The 17,269-nt window shown below is 42.5% G+C and overlaps 1 protein-coding gene across 1 annotated transcript in view; it reads left to right on the forward strand.

Moving 5' to 3' along the window:
- Positions 1 to 17,269, forward strand: part of CACNA2D1 (calcium voltage-gated channel auxiliary subunit alpha2delta 1) — a 575,362-nt gene that overhangs the window by 511,005 nt on the left and 47,088 nt on the right. Inside the window, exons 13-16 of the mRNA XM_025203238.1 lie at positions 8,242 to 8,320; positions 9,575 to 9,624; positions 11,554 to 11,643; positions 15,651 to 15,719. Of these exons, the coding sequence (XP_025059023.1) occupies positions 8,242 to 8,320; positions 9,575 to 9,624; positions 11,554 to 11,643; positions 15,651 to 15,719 (288 nt within the window). The remainder of the gene's footprint in view (positions 1 to 8,241; positions 8,321 to 9,574; positions 9,625 to 11,553; positions 11,644 to 15,650; positions 15,720 to 17,269) is intronic.

Raw genomic sequence — 17,269 nt, forward strand, 5'->3', positions numbered from 1 at the left:
ATTTCACTCCCTTGTCCAAGTCGCTGATGAAGACATTGAAGAGTATCGGTCGAAGGACCGAGCCCTGTGGGACCCCACTGCCCACACCCTTCCAGGTCGAAACCGACCCATCCACCACGACTCTCTGGGTGTGACCCTCTAGCCAATTCACCACCCACCGGACTGTGTAGCCATCCAAGTCACAGCCTCTTAACTTGTTCACCAGTATGAGGTGGGATACCGTATCGAAGGCCTTCCTGAAGTCTAAGTACACGACATCCACCCCTCCCCCTGTATCCAGGCGTTTCGTAACCTGGTCATAAAAAGAGACCAGATTAGTCAGGCACGATCTGCCTGCTATGATCCCGTGTTGGAACTCTCCAAATCAATTTGGACAGATTCGGAAAGCTTTGGCGATTCGGACATAGACACAGCTTTAAACATTTTTTCTACATACCTTGAGGTAGCAAGTGGCTCATGAACGCTGCAATGCTGGGGTGGATGGAGCGTCCCACAGGAGTGCAGGGGGATCTCCAGCGTGCTTGGCAGCAGACCCAGAAGTGGACAAGAAGCACTTCTGGTTCACTTCTGGGTCCACCAGGGAGTGTGCAGAGGGGGCCCAGAGCACCCCTCCTGCTCAGTGACTGGTGCCTCCTTGGTCTGGGGGGGGCACCCAGGGTCTCCTCGTGGCCGATCACCGAGCCAGGGGGTGCTTCCCCCCCCCCCCCCCCCCGGCACACTCCCTGGGAGCCCCAGAAGTGAACCAGAAGTACTTCACGCAGCATTCATGAGCCACACCTGGTACCTCAAGGTAGAAAAAATGTTTAAAGTCGTGTCTATGTCCAAATTGCTGATTCTCCGAATCAGCATTGACTCTTCAGATTCGGATTCAGCCAAATCGAATCAGGGACAGTGATCCAGATCAACTAATCAAATCACTGTCCATGACTCAGGCTGAATTCGAATCAAATAGGGCCCACTTTGCACACCCCTCATATTTAACTCTAGTTGCCTCAGCCTTATAAGCAAAAATTGCAAGATGGTTCACTAAATTTGGATCTGTTTGCTGTAAAAGCCAGATTAATTTCTCTGTTTGAAAAATGTATCAATTTCTGCAAGAACAATAATAAATAGGTTTTTCTTATGTCACTATATAAAGAGCATTCTAAAACATAGTGGATAGTGTCTTCCAGAACTTGGGCAACATCTTTTAGCACTTGGAATGGAAAATCTACATCCAGCCAGAACAGCTGTGAGCATCTGTTTGGTCTTGAGTCTAGTCAAAGAGTATTGCCATTTAGTATTGAGATCCAACTGTAACTACCTTCCCCCTCACCCCCCAATTGATTTTCCAAAAAGTATATAAAGGGACAATATGAGTATCCCTAGTCACTGTAAAATCATTCCGCCTGGCAATATTTTGTATCCTCTGGAAAACCTAAACCTTTTCTATGTGGGAGAAAAGTGCAGCCTCCTCTGAAAGATGGTGAGTAGGGTTACCATAAGTCCAGGTTTTCCTGGGCACATTCTCTTTTTAAATCCTCCTATGTCAGTCTAGGCGTTTTGGTTTTTTTTTAAATATGATCAAATGTCTAGGATTTTGGTTAGCTCGGCTTCAATTTTTTTTCCCAGGACTTCCCAGCTTCCCCTAGCAGGGAGTTGCTTAGGATTGGGGAGAGGGCATTTGGGGACAGGGCACATACACATGGCCAGCATGTAGCCAGGCAGGGGGTGGGAACAGCCCTGGCAGCTGGATACAGGTAAGTCTGTGGGGGTTGCAAGGCTAGGGCTTAGGGACTGTCTGGGGGAGGTGTGTGGATGTGGGTGGCAGAAGTGTGTGGAGGAGATGGGTGTCTCAGAGGGATGGGTCCCTGCCAGTGCTGGGGGAAGCTGTCCAGGATCGTAAGAGGGATGGGTACCTGCCAGTGCTGGGGGAAGCTGTCCAGGATTATCCAGCCATTAATAAAATGCAGAATGCAGTATCAGTCTTGGATCCGATGGCTACGCTACAATAAAGGATCAGTGCACCGTTAGTAAAATGCAGATTGGATTGCTGGCCAGATCCAATCTCTTCATCGGTTGGATCTGGCCAATAGAACTGCGCTGAGTGAAGCATCAGCTTGTTAAACATCTGTGAATGTGGCTGTTGAGCCCAGTTCTTGAATGACAGTCCCTTCTGCACTTATCACATGTGAAGTGTGCATGTAACAATCCTGAATGTGGCACAGGGTTCTTCCTGAGGTTTCTTTTTTCCTCTGAATGTTGGGGTCTTCTTACCTCAGAAGCTTTCATTCCAAGCTTAATTTTAAATAGTTATTGGATAAAATACTTTTGATTGAGCTACCGAGCTTCTTGACTTCTTGCGTCTTCCCTTCTGGACTCTCCAATTGTCTACCTTAAACAGAAAGAATGGGTGATGCTATTGATCCTGTCCAACCCACAACCTGGAGGTGAGGGTACTTTTCTGAAAAGTGAGAGAGATGGGTTCAAAAACCTTCTGACTGAGTGGGGTCTTATACCTTGGTTTCATGCTTCCTAGGAAAATTGCCCTAACCCATATCTATTGGACTAGAAGGTAGGAGGGTTCTTCTTGTCCTAATCTATTAGAGCTGTTGTGCCTGCTTTTTTGGTTCTTTATTTTGTTTTGTTTCATTTTTATTTCCCTCCAGCTAAATTTTGAGGGACTAGCATGGAGTTCTGTAATCTTTGGGCAGAAAGGATTGCTTCAGTGGCTATAAGCTTATGAGCATGCTTGGGAGGGCAATATTAGTAAAAATGGTGAAAATAGGAGCTAAAATCTGCAGAAGTGGCAGTACCTGCCACTGAACCATTTACACATGGGATTTAGGCCCCTACTGGAAGAGGTGTTGAGCCTCAGTGAGTTTAGAATAATAATAGAAAGGAGTCTTTCAAGACTGGAAACACGGATAGAAAAAAACATAATGAGAGTCATCTTTTTAAAATGTCTGACAATTCATTGGAGAAAAATATTTCCAGAGACATTTGATGAAAAGAAGTTGGAAGAACAGTTACCCTGGCAAATGCTCAGAGACAACGGAGGACAGCAAATCTGACATGGATTTACAATGTGATACAACAAAATCATCTATTCAGGTCTAAGCTGCTTTTGCAGAGATATGAGGTGAAATCCTGTCTCCATTGTCAAAATTAATGTACTATGTGAAATGAGAGGATGTAGTTTTCATCTGTCTCCTTACATATAAATTGTGGTCAAAATTCTGTGGTATGCCACAATGCATCCATTACCATCTCATTGTTAATGGGAATATAATTGGCTCATGTGACATTTTTTCAAAGGCGTACTAGTAAGAGATGATTTCAAAAGTACTTTGCTGCATATTGGAATAAACTTGACTGAGCCAGTGGAGCAGGCAACATAGATATATTGGTATGTGACTAAGTCTAGACCAAAGAGCATTTCATAGTTTCATAGTTTTAGGGTCGGAAGGGACCTAATAGATCTTCTAGCCCGACCCCCCGCCAGGGCGGGAGAACAACAAAAAAACCCCTAAAAACAAAAATGGGACTCAAATGAGTCCAGCCAGGTAGGTATCCAGCCTCTTCTTAAAGATCCCCAGGGTAGGGGCCAGCACCACCTCCCTTGGAAGTTGGTTCCAGCTCCTAGCCGCCCTAACTGTGAAGTAGTTTTTTCAGATGTCCAATCTGTACCTCCTCTCCATCAACTTGTGCCCATTACTCCTTGTTATGCCAGCGGGGGCTAGGGGAAACAGCGTCTCCCCCAAACCCTTCTGGTTCCCCCTAGTGAGTTTATAGACGGTCACCAGGTCCCCCCTCAGCCTTCTCTTGTGGAGGCTGAATAGGTTCAAGTCCCGCAGTCTCTCACTGTAGGGTCTGCCCTGTTGTCCCCGGATCATGCGGGTGGCCCTCCTCTGGACCCTCTCCATGTTGTCCACATCCCTCCTGAAATGGGGCGCACAGAACTGGACACAATACTCCAGCTGCGGCCTGACCAGCGTCGCATAGAGGGGGAGGATCACCTCCCTGGCTCTACTCGAGATGCACCTGTGGATGCACGACAAGGTCCGGTTAGCCCTGCCAACCATGACCTCGCATTGTCGGCCCATGTTCATCTTGGAGTCAATAATGACACCAAGATCCCTTTCCGCCTCCGTGCTCTCAAGTAGGGAGCTCCCCATCGTATAAGTGTGCTGCTGGTTCCTACTACCCAAGTGCAGCACCCTGCACTTGTCCGTATTGAAACACATCCTGTTCCTGTTTGCCCACCCCTGTAACCTATCCAGATCCTTCTGCAATCTCTCTCTCCCTGCTAGCGTGCTCACCTCCCCCCAAATTTTGGTGTCATCAGCGAATTTAAACAGGTTGCTTTCCACCCCAACATCAAGATCGCTGATGAAGAAATTGAACAGCGCAGGCCCCAGGACCGAGCCCTGGGGGACTCCACTACCCACCTCCCCCCAAGTCGAGTATGATCCATCCACCACCACCCTCTGAGTGCGACCCTTCAGCCAATCTGCAATCCATCTGACTGTGTAGGCATCTATGCCACAGTCGCCTAGTTTATTAATTAGGATGGGGTGAGAGACGGTGTCAAAGGCCTTGCTGAAGTCCAGAAAGACTACATCCACCGCGACACCTGCGTCCATGGCCTTTGTGACCTGATCATAAAAGGCAATCAGGTTGGTCTGACATGATCTCCCCCTAATAAATCCATGCTGATTGCCCCTGAGCATCATTTCTGATGCCGGCCCATCACAAATGTGCTCCTTGATGATCTTCTCAAAGAGCTTCCCCAGGATTGAGGTAAGACTGACGGGCCTATAATTGCCCGGGTCCTCCCTTTTCCCTTTTTTGAAGATGGGGACCACATTAGCTACCTTCCAATCGTCTGGCACCTGGCCCAAGCACCACGATCGCTCGTAGAGCCGTGCCAGGGGCCCTGCAATAACCCCAGCCAGCTCCCTCAGCACCCTGGGGTGGAGAGCATCCGGACCCGCTGACTTGAACGCGTCCAGCCCCTCCAGAAGCTCTCTAACCCGGTCCTCCCCAACCTGAGGTCTGAAGGCGATCCCCTCGCGTCCGGCTTCTATCACAGCAGGGAAGTCCCGGTCCCTGCACAAGAAAACGGAGGTGAAGAATTGGTTAAAGAGGTCCGCTTTATCCTCTGACGCAACCACCAGATTGCCCCGCATATCCTGCAGGGGCCCCACATTACCCGGCGCCTTCTTCATCCTCCCAATATATTTGAAAAAGGACTTTTTGTTATCCTTAATCCTGGACGCTAATCCGAGCTCTATCTCCGCCTTGGCCTTCCTAACAGCCCGCCTGCAGGCCCGAGCAGAGGAGGTATACTCCTCTTTGGAGATTACACCCCCCTTCCACCGGGCGTACGCCACCCTTTTGGCAAGCAGGCATTCCCGGACACCCTTGGTGAGCCAGGGGGGCTTTTGGACACTCCTGCCCGCCTTGCTTCTTGTCGGGATGGACACCCCTTGGGCCCCGAGTATCGTTTCCTTAAGGAACGACCACTCCTCTTGGACGCTGAGTTCCTCTGCCCTCAAGGACCCCAGTTCCTCTCCCACTAATCTCCTCATCTCACTGAAGTTGGCCCTCCTGAAGTCTAGGGCCACCACCTTGCTGCGGGCCCTTGACACTCTACGCTGGATGGTGAATTCCAGCACGCGATGATCACTATTGCCCAGGTGGTCAAGAACCTGGAGGCCTCTTACCAGGTCGTCGCCTGCGGCCAGGACCAGGTCCAGCAGAGCATCTCCTCTGGTGGGACTGTGCACCTCCTGAATCAAGTGGAGGTCCTGCAACTCGGCCAAGAACCTCCTGGAGCAGTCCGTCCCGGCTGACTGCTCCTCCCAGCAGATGTCCGGGTAATTAAAATCGCCCATGACAACTACATCCCTTGCTTTTAGTGTCTCCGCAAGCTGGCCTGAAAATTCCCTGTCCAGCTCCTCCTCTTGATTGGGGGGTCTGTAATAGACCCCCACCGTCAAATCCCTCTCGCCTTGCCCCCCCTGGATCTTGACCCAGAGCACTTCAGCTTGCCCTTCCCCTGACCCCATTCTGCTGGCAGAGGATGTGTAGTGCTCCTTGACATAGAGTGCCACCCCCGCCCCTTTTCTGCCTTCTCTATCCCGCCTGTACAGCCTATAGCCCCTAATGTTAACTGCCCAGTCATGGGACGAGTCCCACCACGTCTCTGTTAACCCTACGACATCTGGATTTGGACTAGCTATTCTGAGGGCGAGTTCCTCATGTTTGTTCCCCATGCTACGAGCATTGGTGTACAGGCATTTAAGGCCTTGCATTTGAATCAATAAAACTAGTCAAAATATAATACCAATTCAAAAAGAAGTAAACCTTGCTGCAAGGCTTAGTTTTGCTCTTCTATATACCTCTGAAAAATATCGTATGAGTCAATTGTATTCCCACTTGCAATGAGATGGCAATGGCTGCATTTGTGTAATATTGTAAAATTTTGACCACAGAGTAAGGAGACAGATGAACACTCAATTCTGTAATTTAGCTTAGTACACTGAGTCAGGATTGATGGACATTCATCAATTGCTGGCCTCTGATTGATAAATTGGACCTATTCCAGAGCATAAAACAAGATTTAGCACTGCATAAACTATGATTACTTTACTGATGTCCTAGAATTTATTTACTATTTTGGAACTTCATATTTATATTGTATAATAGTATAATTAATATTATATTATATTGTATAGTAAAATGCAATATTTATATTGTATAATATTATAATGAAAGTGAATTTAAACAGATGATTTTCTAAAAAAAACTATCGACAAAGAAATTACATTGCAACCAATGATTAATAAAAAAATCTAATGTTGTTACATTATTGTAATGATACTTCTGCTATTGGTAACATTAAACATAATCATCAAGTAAGTTCAATCAAAATTTTGCATTCCATTTCTCTGTCAGTGGTTTATTTTCCCTAAAAAAGGAATACTTTTTTCAGATCTCATGAACATGCTAATGACTGAAAAGGAAATTATCATATATTCTCAGCCATCTTTCATAAAGACACATCTGGGAAAAATAAAATCATTAGCCAGTTAAATCTGCTCAAAAAATAGCTGCATTGCCAAAAGTTTCAAGTTTTCAATTAGTAATTTAGGCCAAAAATTAAGATACACCTTTGGAAGTTGTCTAGGTGCACTGTGCTTCAGTTGTCCCCTCTCAGATGTGCATCCAGAGGGGATGTGGTGACAGTCACACCTCCCGTTCCACAATGTAGCTTGAGAGCTCCAGTTTCCTGCAGCTCTGGATACCTTGGTCCTCTGTGGAGTCTGGACTATGCGACATCAGCAGCAGTTGTGGACATTTTTCTTTTAGGTCACCAAAGCAAGTAAGAATCCCACCTCCCTTCCTCATGCTTGTCTTTGAGCCAGTTCTGTTCTCTCTGATACAGACATGGAAGTTGGTGAGGTTGTACCTGTGAGAGACACTGGTGTATATCAACTGCATCATGTCGTTGACCTTAATCGGACAAGCCTTTACATATGGAACTCTCATCGTATGGTGTTTGCATGCAAAGAAGACTGTCGGTCTGGGCCTTATTAGTCTTTATTTCGAATATTATTTGCAAATTTAAATTTCAGAGTGAAGATCCTCATAAAAATCCTTCTACACCCTAAAAAATCCTATTTTGTATTGCACTGAATTCAGCTGTCTCAAATATGCAGATTATATCTTCTTGGAGCAGCAGTATGGGCACGCAGCCAAACACCCAGTGCGCAGAGGCAGTGGTGACTTCTGGTTGGCAAGGCAGCACCCAGGGCAGTATGAGAGTACCTACATCTGGTGTACCACTGCCACTGCCCTGGCTACAGTTCTGCCCTGGTGACAACCTGGTGTCCATGAAGGGTTATGTCAGGATGTTTAGTAAAAATCTCAAGAATGATAATTAGCACTCCAAAATAAGCATCTCAAATGTATCAAACTGAGTAAATAACGCAGTGGACTTAAAGGTTCTGAGATTTCCGGAAGAGTGTTCTTCTCATTATCTTTATTCTATTGAAAAGTAAACGGTATTGAGATGTTGATAATACATGCTTCAGTACTCAGTATAACTGCTCTAAGGTGTTGGATGTACCATTGAACTATTAGTAAAATAGTAAATTATTTAATCAGATTAGAATGCAAGTAGCGCTAATATGAACGTGGCACTTGATTTATGCTATGAAGGAAAATCAAATTTATTCTTTTCTATTTGCTTAGGTTCGTGTGTTCACATTTTCTGTTGGTCAACATAATTACGACAAAGGCCCCATACAGTGGATGGCCTGCCAAAATAAAGGTATGTTTATGTGTCCCTGCTCATAATTTCATAAAGCTTCAGCTTTACAAAAAAAATTTTAGATTCTTTGCCTGATTTGAAAACTTATTTTATTGTGTCAATGAGCATTTGATGTAGATAAAAAGAAAATGTTGTCTTAATTGGTTTTAAGGGAAAACATATCAGATAGACTAAAGACTGGTATTATCTGTATAGTACTGCTAGCATTAGTGTTTATTGCTAATATTACTTTGATGATGTAGTAATGTATAAAACAAATCTCAACTTCATCCCTTCCCCTTATACTTAGAATTAGATTTTGGGGTATTTGATGGGGGAGATAATTACACAGGCAGTTTGCCAAGTCTGAAGCATGAATTGCCCATAGATACCAAAGTAACTACTCACTGTGTATAGTTTCAAAACACCGAACTGATTTAATAAGTTTAACTGAATAATCAGAAACAAAGTGAGAATATAATAAATGTTACCAAGCTGCATGGTTTATAAAGAATCCAGCTGCCACTAAAACTCTGAATGGCATTCTGAGTCTTACTATTTGCTTGGGATTTTTTCTCAAGATAAATCTCTAGAAAAGCAAAGATCAGCAAGATGTGCCAGTGTGTCCCGTTAATCATTGCAGCACCGTTACATTTGGCAGAATTGTTTCAGTTCCAGAAAGTTCTTGGTTTCTTCCCATGCACTTGATGGGTAAAAACTTGTTTTAAGGATTGCATAGAGACAAAAAACACTGAAATGGGCAGAAAAATTAATAATATTTGTTCTCCAAATGTGGTGATCTAGGCTAAAATAAAATGGGAAGACTTTTAAATGTCCTTCAGAATATTTCCTAAAAACCATTGTAAAATATCTTAACTAGAGCCAGTCAAAAGTTTTTTCGACAATAAATGCATGCTGATTCATGAAAAAGCAAAATTGCAACTGTTGCTCTGCAACTTTCCTCAGGAGAAAAGGTGTAGTACAGGCAGAGGCATATTGCAGAATAGTCAACAGCACAGAAGCCTTAAAAACCAAGGCTCTTCAGGGATAAGAGGTTTTGGGGGTGTTTTTTTTTTTCCTTTTTCCAAAGTAATTTTGAAAGTTCTCATTTTTTTCTTTGCATCCCAGTGAAAGCAAGTATTAAAGTCTTTCCTGTAACCTGTTCATGTCATTTAAGTTACTTTCCATTATTCCTTCAGGAAAAAGTGATAGAGTAATTGGTACTCCCTGATGAAGAGGATAGTGGTATTTTATCATTTCTGTTATACATTTCAGGTTACTATTATGAAATCCCTTCCATTGGCGCAATAAGAATAAACACACAGGTAAGTCTGTAGTGCTTGCATACTGTAGACCTACTCATAAATAAAAAATGTCACAATTGTAATAAAATGTTGTAGATACTATTTTTGTTTAGTCTAACAAACCAAAATAAATTCCTGTTTGAACAAAGTAAAAATAGCATGAAACATAATATGTCAGATCTAACATTCCTTCAGATCTGAGTTATTCTACAAAAGTATTTAACAGGATTTCTTTTCTTTTCTTTTAATATCTTTTATGTTGGTGGTTGTACTAGATAATCCCGAAGGTCCCATTGAATCCTATCATTCTATGAATCCGTGTTAGTTGAAAACCCTGAATATTTAAATGAAAATATGTGCAGTTGTTGGTAATTCTTGTATTTGTTGGACCAGAAAATAACATAATTTCAGCCATTTTGGCATTGCCAGAAAGAGACATAATGTGCTAGGCAAAAATACATGAATTAGAGATGGTCAGGTTTATCTATGGATTTTCCAAGTCAAACCAAAAATAGGCGTTATTTCTCATAAGGCTCATCTACATGTTGCCGTATGGTGACATTACTATGGCACTCTGCTTTACTACGTCCTTTTGGAACATGACTAAATCACGGTGCAGTAACCACTCGTACTGTGCCGTGCATGCAGTGGACAGTTACGTTGCCATAGCAGCCTGCTAAAATGAGGGAACGCACCACTATGGTGAAGTAGCTGATGATCACGTGTAGACTGACATGATCGCTAGATCACCATCGCACACCATACATCAATGTAGCACATTACTGTGGCAACGTGTAGACTTGTCCATTAGATCCCTACTCTCGGTACACGCTCCTGCACTCACTGAAGGCAACAAATACACAAGATCAACATACTAAAGGTATTCATTTCAATAAGAACTGTCCTATGAAAGCCACTGTAAATTATTATGATATATCCGGGGCCAAATGCTATTTTACCTTTGTGAATCTAAGTGCTACTTGTCTGCTCAGATGTTGCTATGTAAGTGGCATGCCTGTCATTTACACAGAGTTTAGATTGAATTTCCACTTGCATAACATGCTCAGAAGGCTCCACTATGGCTCTATATACTCTGTGGCAGAATAGGACTGGCGAAGCAGGAAGGTAAACGTGGGCAAGTGTTGCTGCACAAGTAGAAATTCAATCTCAAATCTACATCAGTGCCAAAATTTGCAGCTATGTTTAGATGTGGAAGTAGCACTTAATTGGCTCTTAGTTACTAACCTGCTATTTAAACCCCATATTTGTAGTTCTGTCCATAAATACTTATGAGCTTGTTGCTCCTGGTATAAGAACCATCTAAATCGATGGATTCTGATGCTCAGTTTCTTCAGGCCTTTTTTTCCTCCAACTTTGTGCTGGAAAAAATGTGAGGATTTGTTACAGCTATGTCTAGTGCTAGCTCAGAGAGCCTGAAAACTGACCTGGCTTCTGTACGCACTTCCCCTAATCCATTTAAAGTTATTCTGTAATTTTACGTTTTCATAGTATGCATTCCACCCATACACCTCAAACCATTTTACAAGGATGTGTAAGTAATCACTTCCCCCTTTTTCTTCCCCATAGAGTTGAGGGTCCTGTAGTCTTGTAAATTTATCATTATAGCTATATTTCATTTTTGTGTATGTGAATACTGGAAAGAAAACTGGTAGACTATCTGTTGGGTCTTGACTCCTCAGTGCCAGGACTGTCTCAATATTCCCCCTGCTGGGATCAGTTTGGGGTCAGTCTAGACTAACGCCTGCCCTTCAAAGGACAAAGAATGTGAGGGTTTGTCTATCTAATATCACAGGTGCTGAATTTTGCCCCGTAATCCTGATTTCATTTTATTTGTTTTCTGTCATTTGATTTGTTTTCTTTTTGGTACTGTTTCTGGATGTTGGTTCAATAATGATGTGCCAGTGATGAAATTCTCAACCTTCTTGACAGGAATATTTGGATGTTTTGGGCAGACCTATGGTTTTAGCTGGAAACAAATCAAAACAAGTACAGTGGACCAATGTCTATTTGGATGCACTGGTATGATCTAGATTTATTTCTATAGTAAAATAATAATTTCAATAATGAGTATATTTGTTTGTACATTTAATAATCATTGCATTCAGTCTAAGGAAAAACAGAATCTTACTTTGCTGAGATCAGAGGTATAGCGTGGGAAAAATGCACCTTGAGCAGATACTCCCTTCTTCCCCCCATCTTCTCCAAGTGCAAGAAAAGAACAGACACCCAAGCGGTGTGCAGGCATTGTGGGAATTGTAGTTCTCTAGGCTGGCCAGGGAAGTTTGCTGCTGCTGTGTAGGAAACTTTCACCCTAATTTTTTGCAACGCAACCCCATGTTCAGAGGACAACCTTCACCCCGCCCCCCAAAAAAAGCCCCCAAACCCTCCAGCTCTGCTCTACTAAACTATGATTTCCAGAATGCTTTGCTTCTGCTTTCTGTAGCCAGAATGTGTCTACAGAGTGAGGCAAGACAGCAGGCATATCAGTGAGGTAGGCTGCAGCAATAATCATGGGGTGATGCCATTTTGATGCCCCTACCCTTAGCCAATACTCCTTACTGAGGCATGTGCCCCTCTTGGCCCCCTCATGTTACACCTAAAATGCATCATTTAATGCTTTCATGAACTGTGAAGAACATCACTTATAGAGAGAAAGCGTTATAACGTGAAGAATTCTCCCACCTCTACCCACCGCCCACAAACTTAAGGATTCAGCCCTTTATAGACTAATGTTTCAAAGGATTTTCCATAAGGTTACATTGCAATAAGAGCTTTTTGAAATGCTGTATCCCACTGAGATGTCACTGCTATGTATCAATTTTCTCCAGTATACTGGCATTGAGAGAAGTGTAATTTATTCCACAAAGTCTTTGCACAGTCTCTAAATGCAGCTTGTTCTTGACCTGAAGGAAACACAATTTCTCAATGATGTGTCTCTCTTCATCAGAGCAAAGGCCAACAGTTTTACTAAATTATCTGGAGGCCTTGTGCTCTGAAACCTGTGTAACTGGCTAATACCGTGGTACCAGCAAACTCATTTTCACCTGTTACCTGACCAGGATTTCAATTTGAGTCTCCAAAGGGCACAGTTATTGCAATTAGCTATTTTCTCAGCCAACTGTTTGTTTAACTTAGCAGTCCATGTAATGGAGGAAACAAACAAAAGGATATACTCCAGCACTTTCTTGGCTGTTTAATTTATCATTTGAGTCATGTAAAACAAACAGATGCAGGAAACTACGAAAAGCTAAGTATTATTATCAACAGCTCAGACTGAAGTAGATAAATGGGCTGCATGTACGTCTAACTTTGCTTAAATTACTGTAAAATGGTCATTTGACATCACATATTTATCTGAGTTCATCTAAAGTCATGTCAAAATGCTCTTCTTCCTGTCAGTATTACCGTAAAATGCTCATTTTTTATCCATTCATTGCAGAACAGTGTGTGACATAGAAGAGCCAATTTTTTGTGTCCTTATAGTTTCAGTAGCCAGAAGTTCATTGACCATGATTTCTTGGTTGCTGTTGAGGTATTTACTGGAAACATAAAGGATGTTATGAAGAAAGTTCATATGTTCTGTGCATATCCTGTTCTAAAGTCAAAGATAATTTTGCAATATGAGGGTGGAGGGAGATTCACTTAATTAAAAATAACTGTGATACCTGAACACAAACATCATGCTAGTTTAGTTTCAGTGGGCTACAAAATGCTTTTACATCCAGTCTTTTCTTCAGGTTTTTGCCCATATGCATAATGTGCCAGAAGTTCTCAGTATAAATATTTTTTTCAAGTAAGGATATATCAAAGCTTTAAAATGTAGGTCAAGCTGGATCCAGGAAGGCCAAGGTGACTCTGAGCCTTTATAACTGCACCACTGAAGTAGTCAGAGGGTTGGATGTGGATCTAGATCTCAAAATCCTAGTAGTTGGAGTCTGCTCAACTGTAGGGTCCCAGTTCAGGCCAGTTTAGGAGTTTTCTTTTTATAAAACATAATACTGGGTGCAGGCCCCAATTTTGCAATTGTACCCCTTCTACTTAGGGTGCTTTAGTTCAGACATATTCTAATAATTTGTTAGTAGAGTACTTGTTATATTTGTTTTATGTCAACATAGCCCCTAGAAATATGTCTTCTCTCATCTATTCATTTGGCATCTGTTAAGCCGCTGGACTCCATTTACTCACCTTGCTCTCTCTGACCTCATCCCAATCCCAAAGTGTCAGGCACTGCACCCCTGTTATATTGTTGACTACCATGGAGGTGCTGAAGGTGATTCTTGTTAGCACCTAGCCTTTCCCTTTCTATGTGCAATCTGTTCTTCCTTTTACCTGGGCAAATTTGCCATAGTGTGATATTTGACCATCCCTTTTCCCTTGACAAAGTTGGAAGCAACAATGGTACTCTTAGAAGACTTTCTTGTAAGAGTCTTTCTAAAATTATCATTGTTGCTTCCCACATTGACATGTTTGCCCTGGGTCTAATATCCAGACAATTAAAATGTTTGTCATTTTTTTGTTGCATTTACCATTGTAATGTCCTCATCTCACCTCTCTTCCCCGCTAATCTGTCCAGAAGTAAAAACATGAGGGAATGGTTCAGCCTGAGCCAGGAATGATTTTTGAGTGAGCACACTTCTGTAACAGAATTTTTCCCATTACATCTGTAAAACCACATCATCTTGAGTCTCTTCAAAGGCTTATTATGTAATGTGTCTTAGTCAGGCTTCTTGCAGATATTAAGACTTCACTGTGCATGAGTTGCTACATAATTGTCCCTGTGTCCTCTGCTACCATAACTTAGCTCTGTTTCATTCAAGGACAGGCTGCCCTGGTTTAGCTTTCAGTAGGACATATTTGTGGGTGAAAGCATAGTTGCCTTAATTAACAGGGGATGGAGACTTACAACACCTCAATTTTCTTTGGTAACTGTCCATTTGCCCTCAGTTACTTGATAGTCAGAGCTAAACCAGAATGTTTTATCTCTAAATAAAATGGTTAAATTTGTCCCAGTTTAATTTTGACTTCCTATGAAATAGTATATGAGCCTGCAGTTAGCAGGGCCAGGGATTTACAAATGTCTGCTGTCTTGCAGTCTTGGCATATCTGTTCCAATCCACACAGTAAATAGATAGGGGTACTTACTATATAATAATGCCCCACCTCCCAGTAATTATGGGAACACAAAAAGTTGCAACTACATGCATGGGTTAGCATGACATTTTCCCCATTTGAAATGGGATCATGACAAGAAGAAAGTTTGAGAGCCACTGACATTTGAGTTTTTGAGGGGAGCTCCAAGAATGAATGATAAAAGTAAGATGATAAATGCACACGATACACCTGCCATATTACTGAAACTTGAATTGTAGCTAAATTATTGTTATTACTTTCCACTATTTAGCTGTGATATAATAACATTGGTACAGTGCATCCTCCCAAAACACACTCCTGTTTAAAGGTAGCATTCCTGGAAATGACGAGGCAAAATGTAGATACCAGGAGTAGTGTAACCTACTTTATGAGTTTTCCTTACTGCTTTGTCATGTTACCCACTTCTTATCTACATTTTTACTACCCTTTTCATTTTTGTATTAATAAATACCTTAGTTAGCAGTAACTGTGAGAGAGAAAAATGATGTATAGATGTAAATACAGTCTCATTATCCTAATGTTTATGCAATGCCAGACTGTATTACACCATTCCTTTTTTAAAACTGTTACTTTCACCTGCCACATACCAAGAATTACATGCATGCATTTTTGATAAGCCATGGAATTTGAAAAGAATGGTCATTAATTACCTTATTAAAAATATTTGCACAGTGCATTACATCCATTATTTGACAATGATCACTCATGTTAGAATATATTATTACATTCAAAGTTTGCTTTTTCAGTTTTTTTTAAAAAACCTAATACCCAAACTAAAAATATCACAGATTTAGAGAAGGTAATTATTTGTTTTAATATATTCTAGTTTAATGTTTGCCATTAACTACTGTCTCCCATCTCTCATTATATTCCAGGAACTGGGCCTTGTCATTACCGGAACGCTACCTGTCTTCAATCTAACAAAAGACCAAGATGGAAAAAAAGTAAACATGAAGTATTACTTGAATCAAAAAGACATTTCAGTTATATTAATTAAACGTGGTGGAGAAATCTTTCTGGAAATAGATATTTGCATAAAAGATTATAGTCTATAGTCTAATTGCATGTGCAGCTAGCAACATACTATTACATCAAGTTTCTGATAACCTGGAAAAAGGAAATACAGATTACGTTGTTTGTTGTCCTAAATTTCAATACGTGGCGTTACTTGATCTTCCTGCATGACCTGGTGACACTGAGAATGCCTTATGGGATGAATAGCTAGATGGGGAATAGGTGGTAATGATACAGAGATGTTCCAAGAGACAATGTCCATTGGCCTTTATAAAAAACCATGGAAGCTATGAAGTTTCAGGACAATAGGCAATAGTTACATGGAAGAACAGTCAATTATCTAGGAGAGTGTCAGGAAAGGACAGGTGGGTTTCTGAGTATGGAAGAGGAATATCTGTCTTCCTCTGAAAAGGGCATCTTTATTATATGATCTAACTTCATACTGTGCTTACTACTTTTTTTGAAAGATGGCCCAAATAAGTTTATAAATATACTGTAAATTACATACTGTATAGTAACCCTTGAGTTGCAAAGTAAAATGCTCAAAAATTAGAAAATCTTGAATTTAAATGTTGCCTTAGCAACACACATATACACATACACACACACTTTGAACTAGATCACTCCCCTGAAGTCCCTTCCAGCCCTATTTTTCCATGATTCTATAAAATAAATAGACACCCCACATTTTTGTACTATTATCTGTTTACTGCATTTCTTACATATTCAACCATGAAAGCATAAGTTTCTTAGTGTGGGAGCCTATATATATTTACTTGGATCTTTGTATCTTCTTACTGTTTAACACAAGGGTAGGCAAAATACAGCCTGCGGGCCAGATCTGGCCCACCAACTGATCGTATCTGGCCCATGGCCACCCCTGCAAGTCTCTGCATGGGGCTGAGTCTTGCCTGCTTCCACCTTCCACCCATTCAGCTGCCCACAGGTGGCTGCTCATCGCACCAGGTGGGCAGAGTGAATGGAAGGTGGCCAGGAGCAGGAGCTGGAGCCCCACATGCTGAGGCAGAAGCTGCCTGCTTGCAGGTTTCTCCCCCGCCTTACTGGGCATGTGGTGCCCTCCACTGATTCCCCATGATACCTGCAGCCCGGAGCAATGCAGCAGAGGCAGGAGGAAGAGGAACTGCTGGAGGTGCAGGGAGCCGAGCAGTACCTAGGCAACGGCAGCAGCAGCACTGTGTGCTGGCTGGGGCCACGGTGGTGCTGTCAGTGGGTGTGGGACAGGTGTGGGCAACAGCATGGCACAGCTTGCCCCAAGCAGAAGCAGCTGGTGCTTCACCCCCAGCAGAGTGCTGCAGGGGCAGCTGCAGCCAGATGGGGAAGTGAACTGCATTTGCATATTCACTACACCATCTGGATGAACTCTGTAGCATATGCCCCATGCCCTCCTCCCGTACCCCTGGCCAGCTCCCAGGACCTAGTGCATGGGCAGCCCCCCCATACACATGCACGCCCCCACACC

This window comes from Alligator sinensis, unplaced genomic scaffold (genome assembly GCF_000455745.1).
Source record: "Alligator sinensis unplaced genomic scaffold, ASM45574v1 scaffold567_1, whole genome shotgun sequence".
Lineage (NCBI taxonomy): Eukaryota > Metazoa > Chordata > Crocodylia > Alligatoridae > Alligator > Alligator sinensis.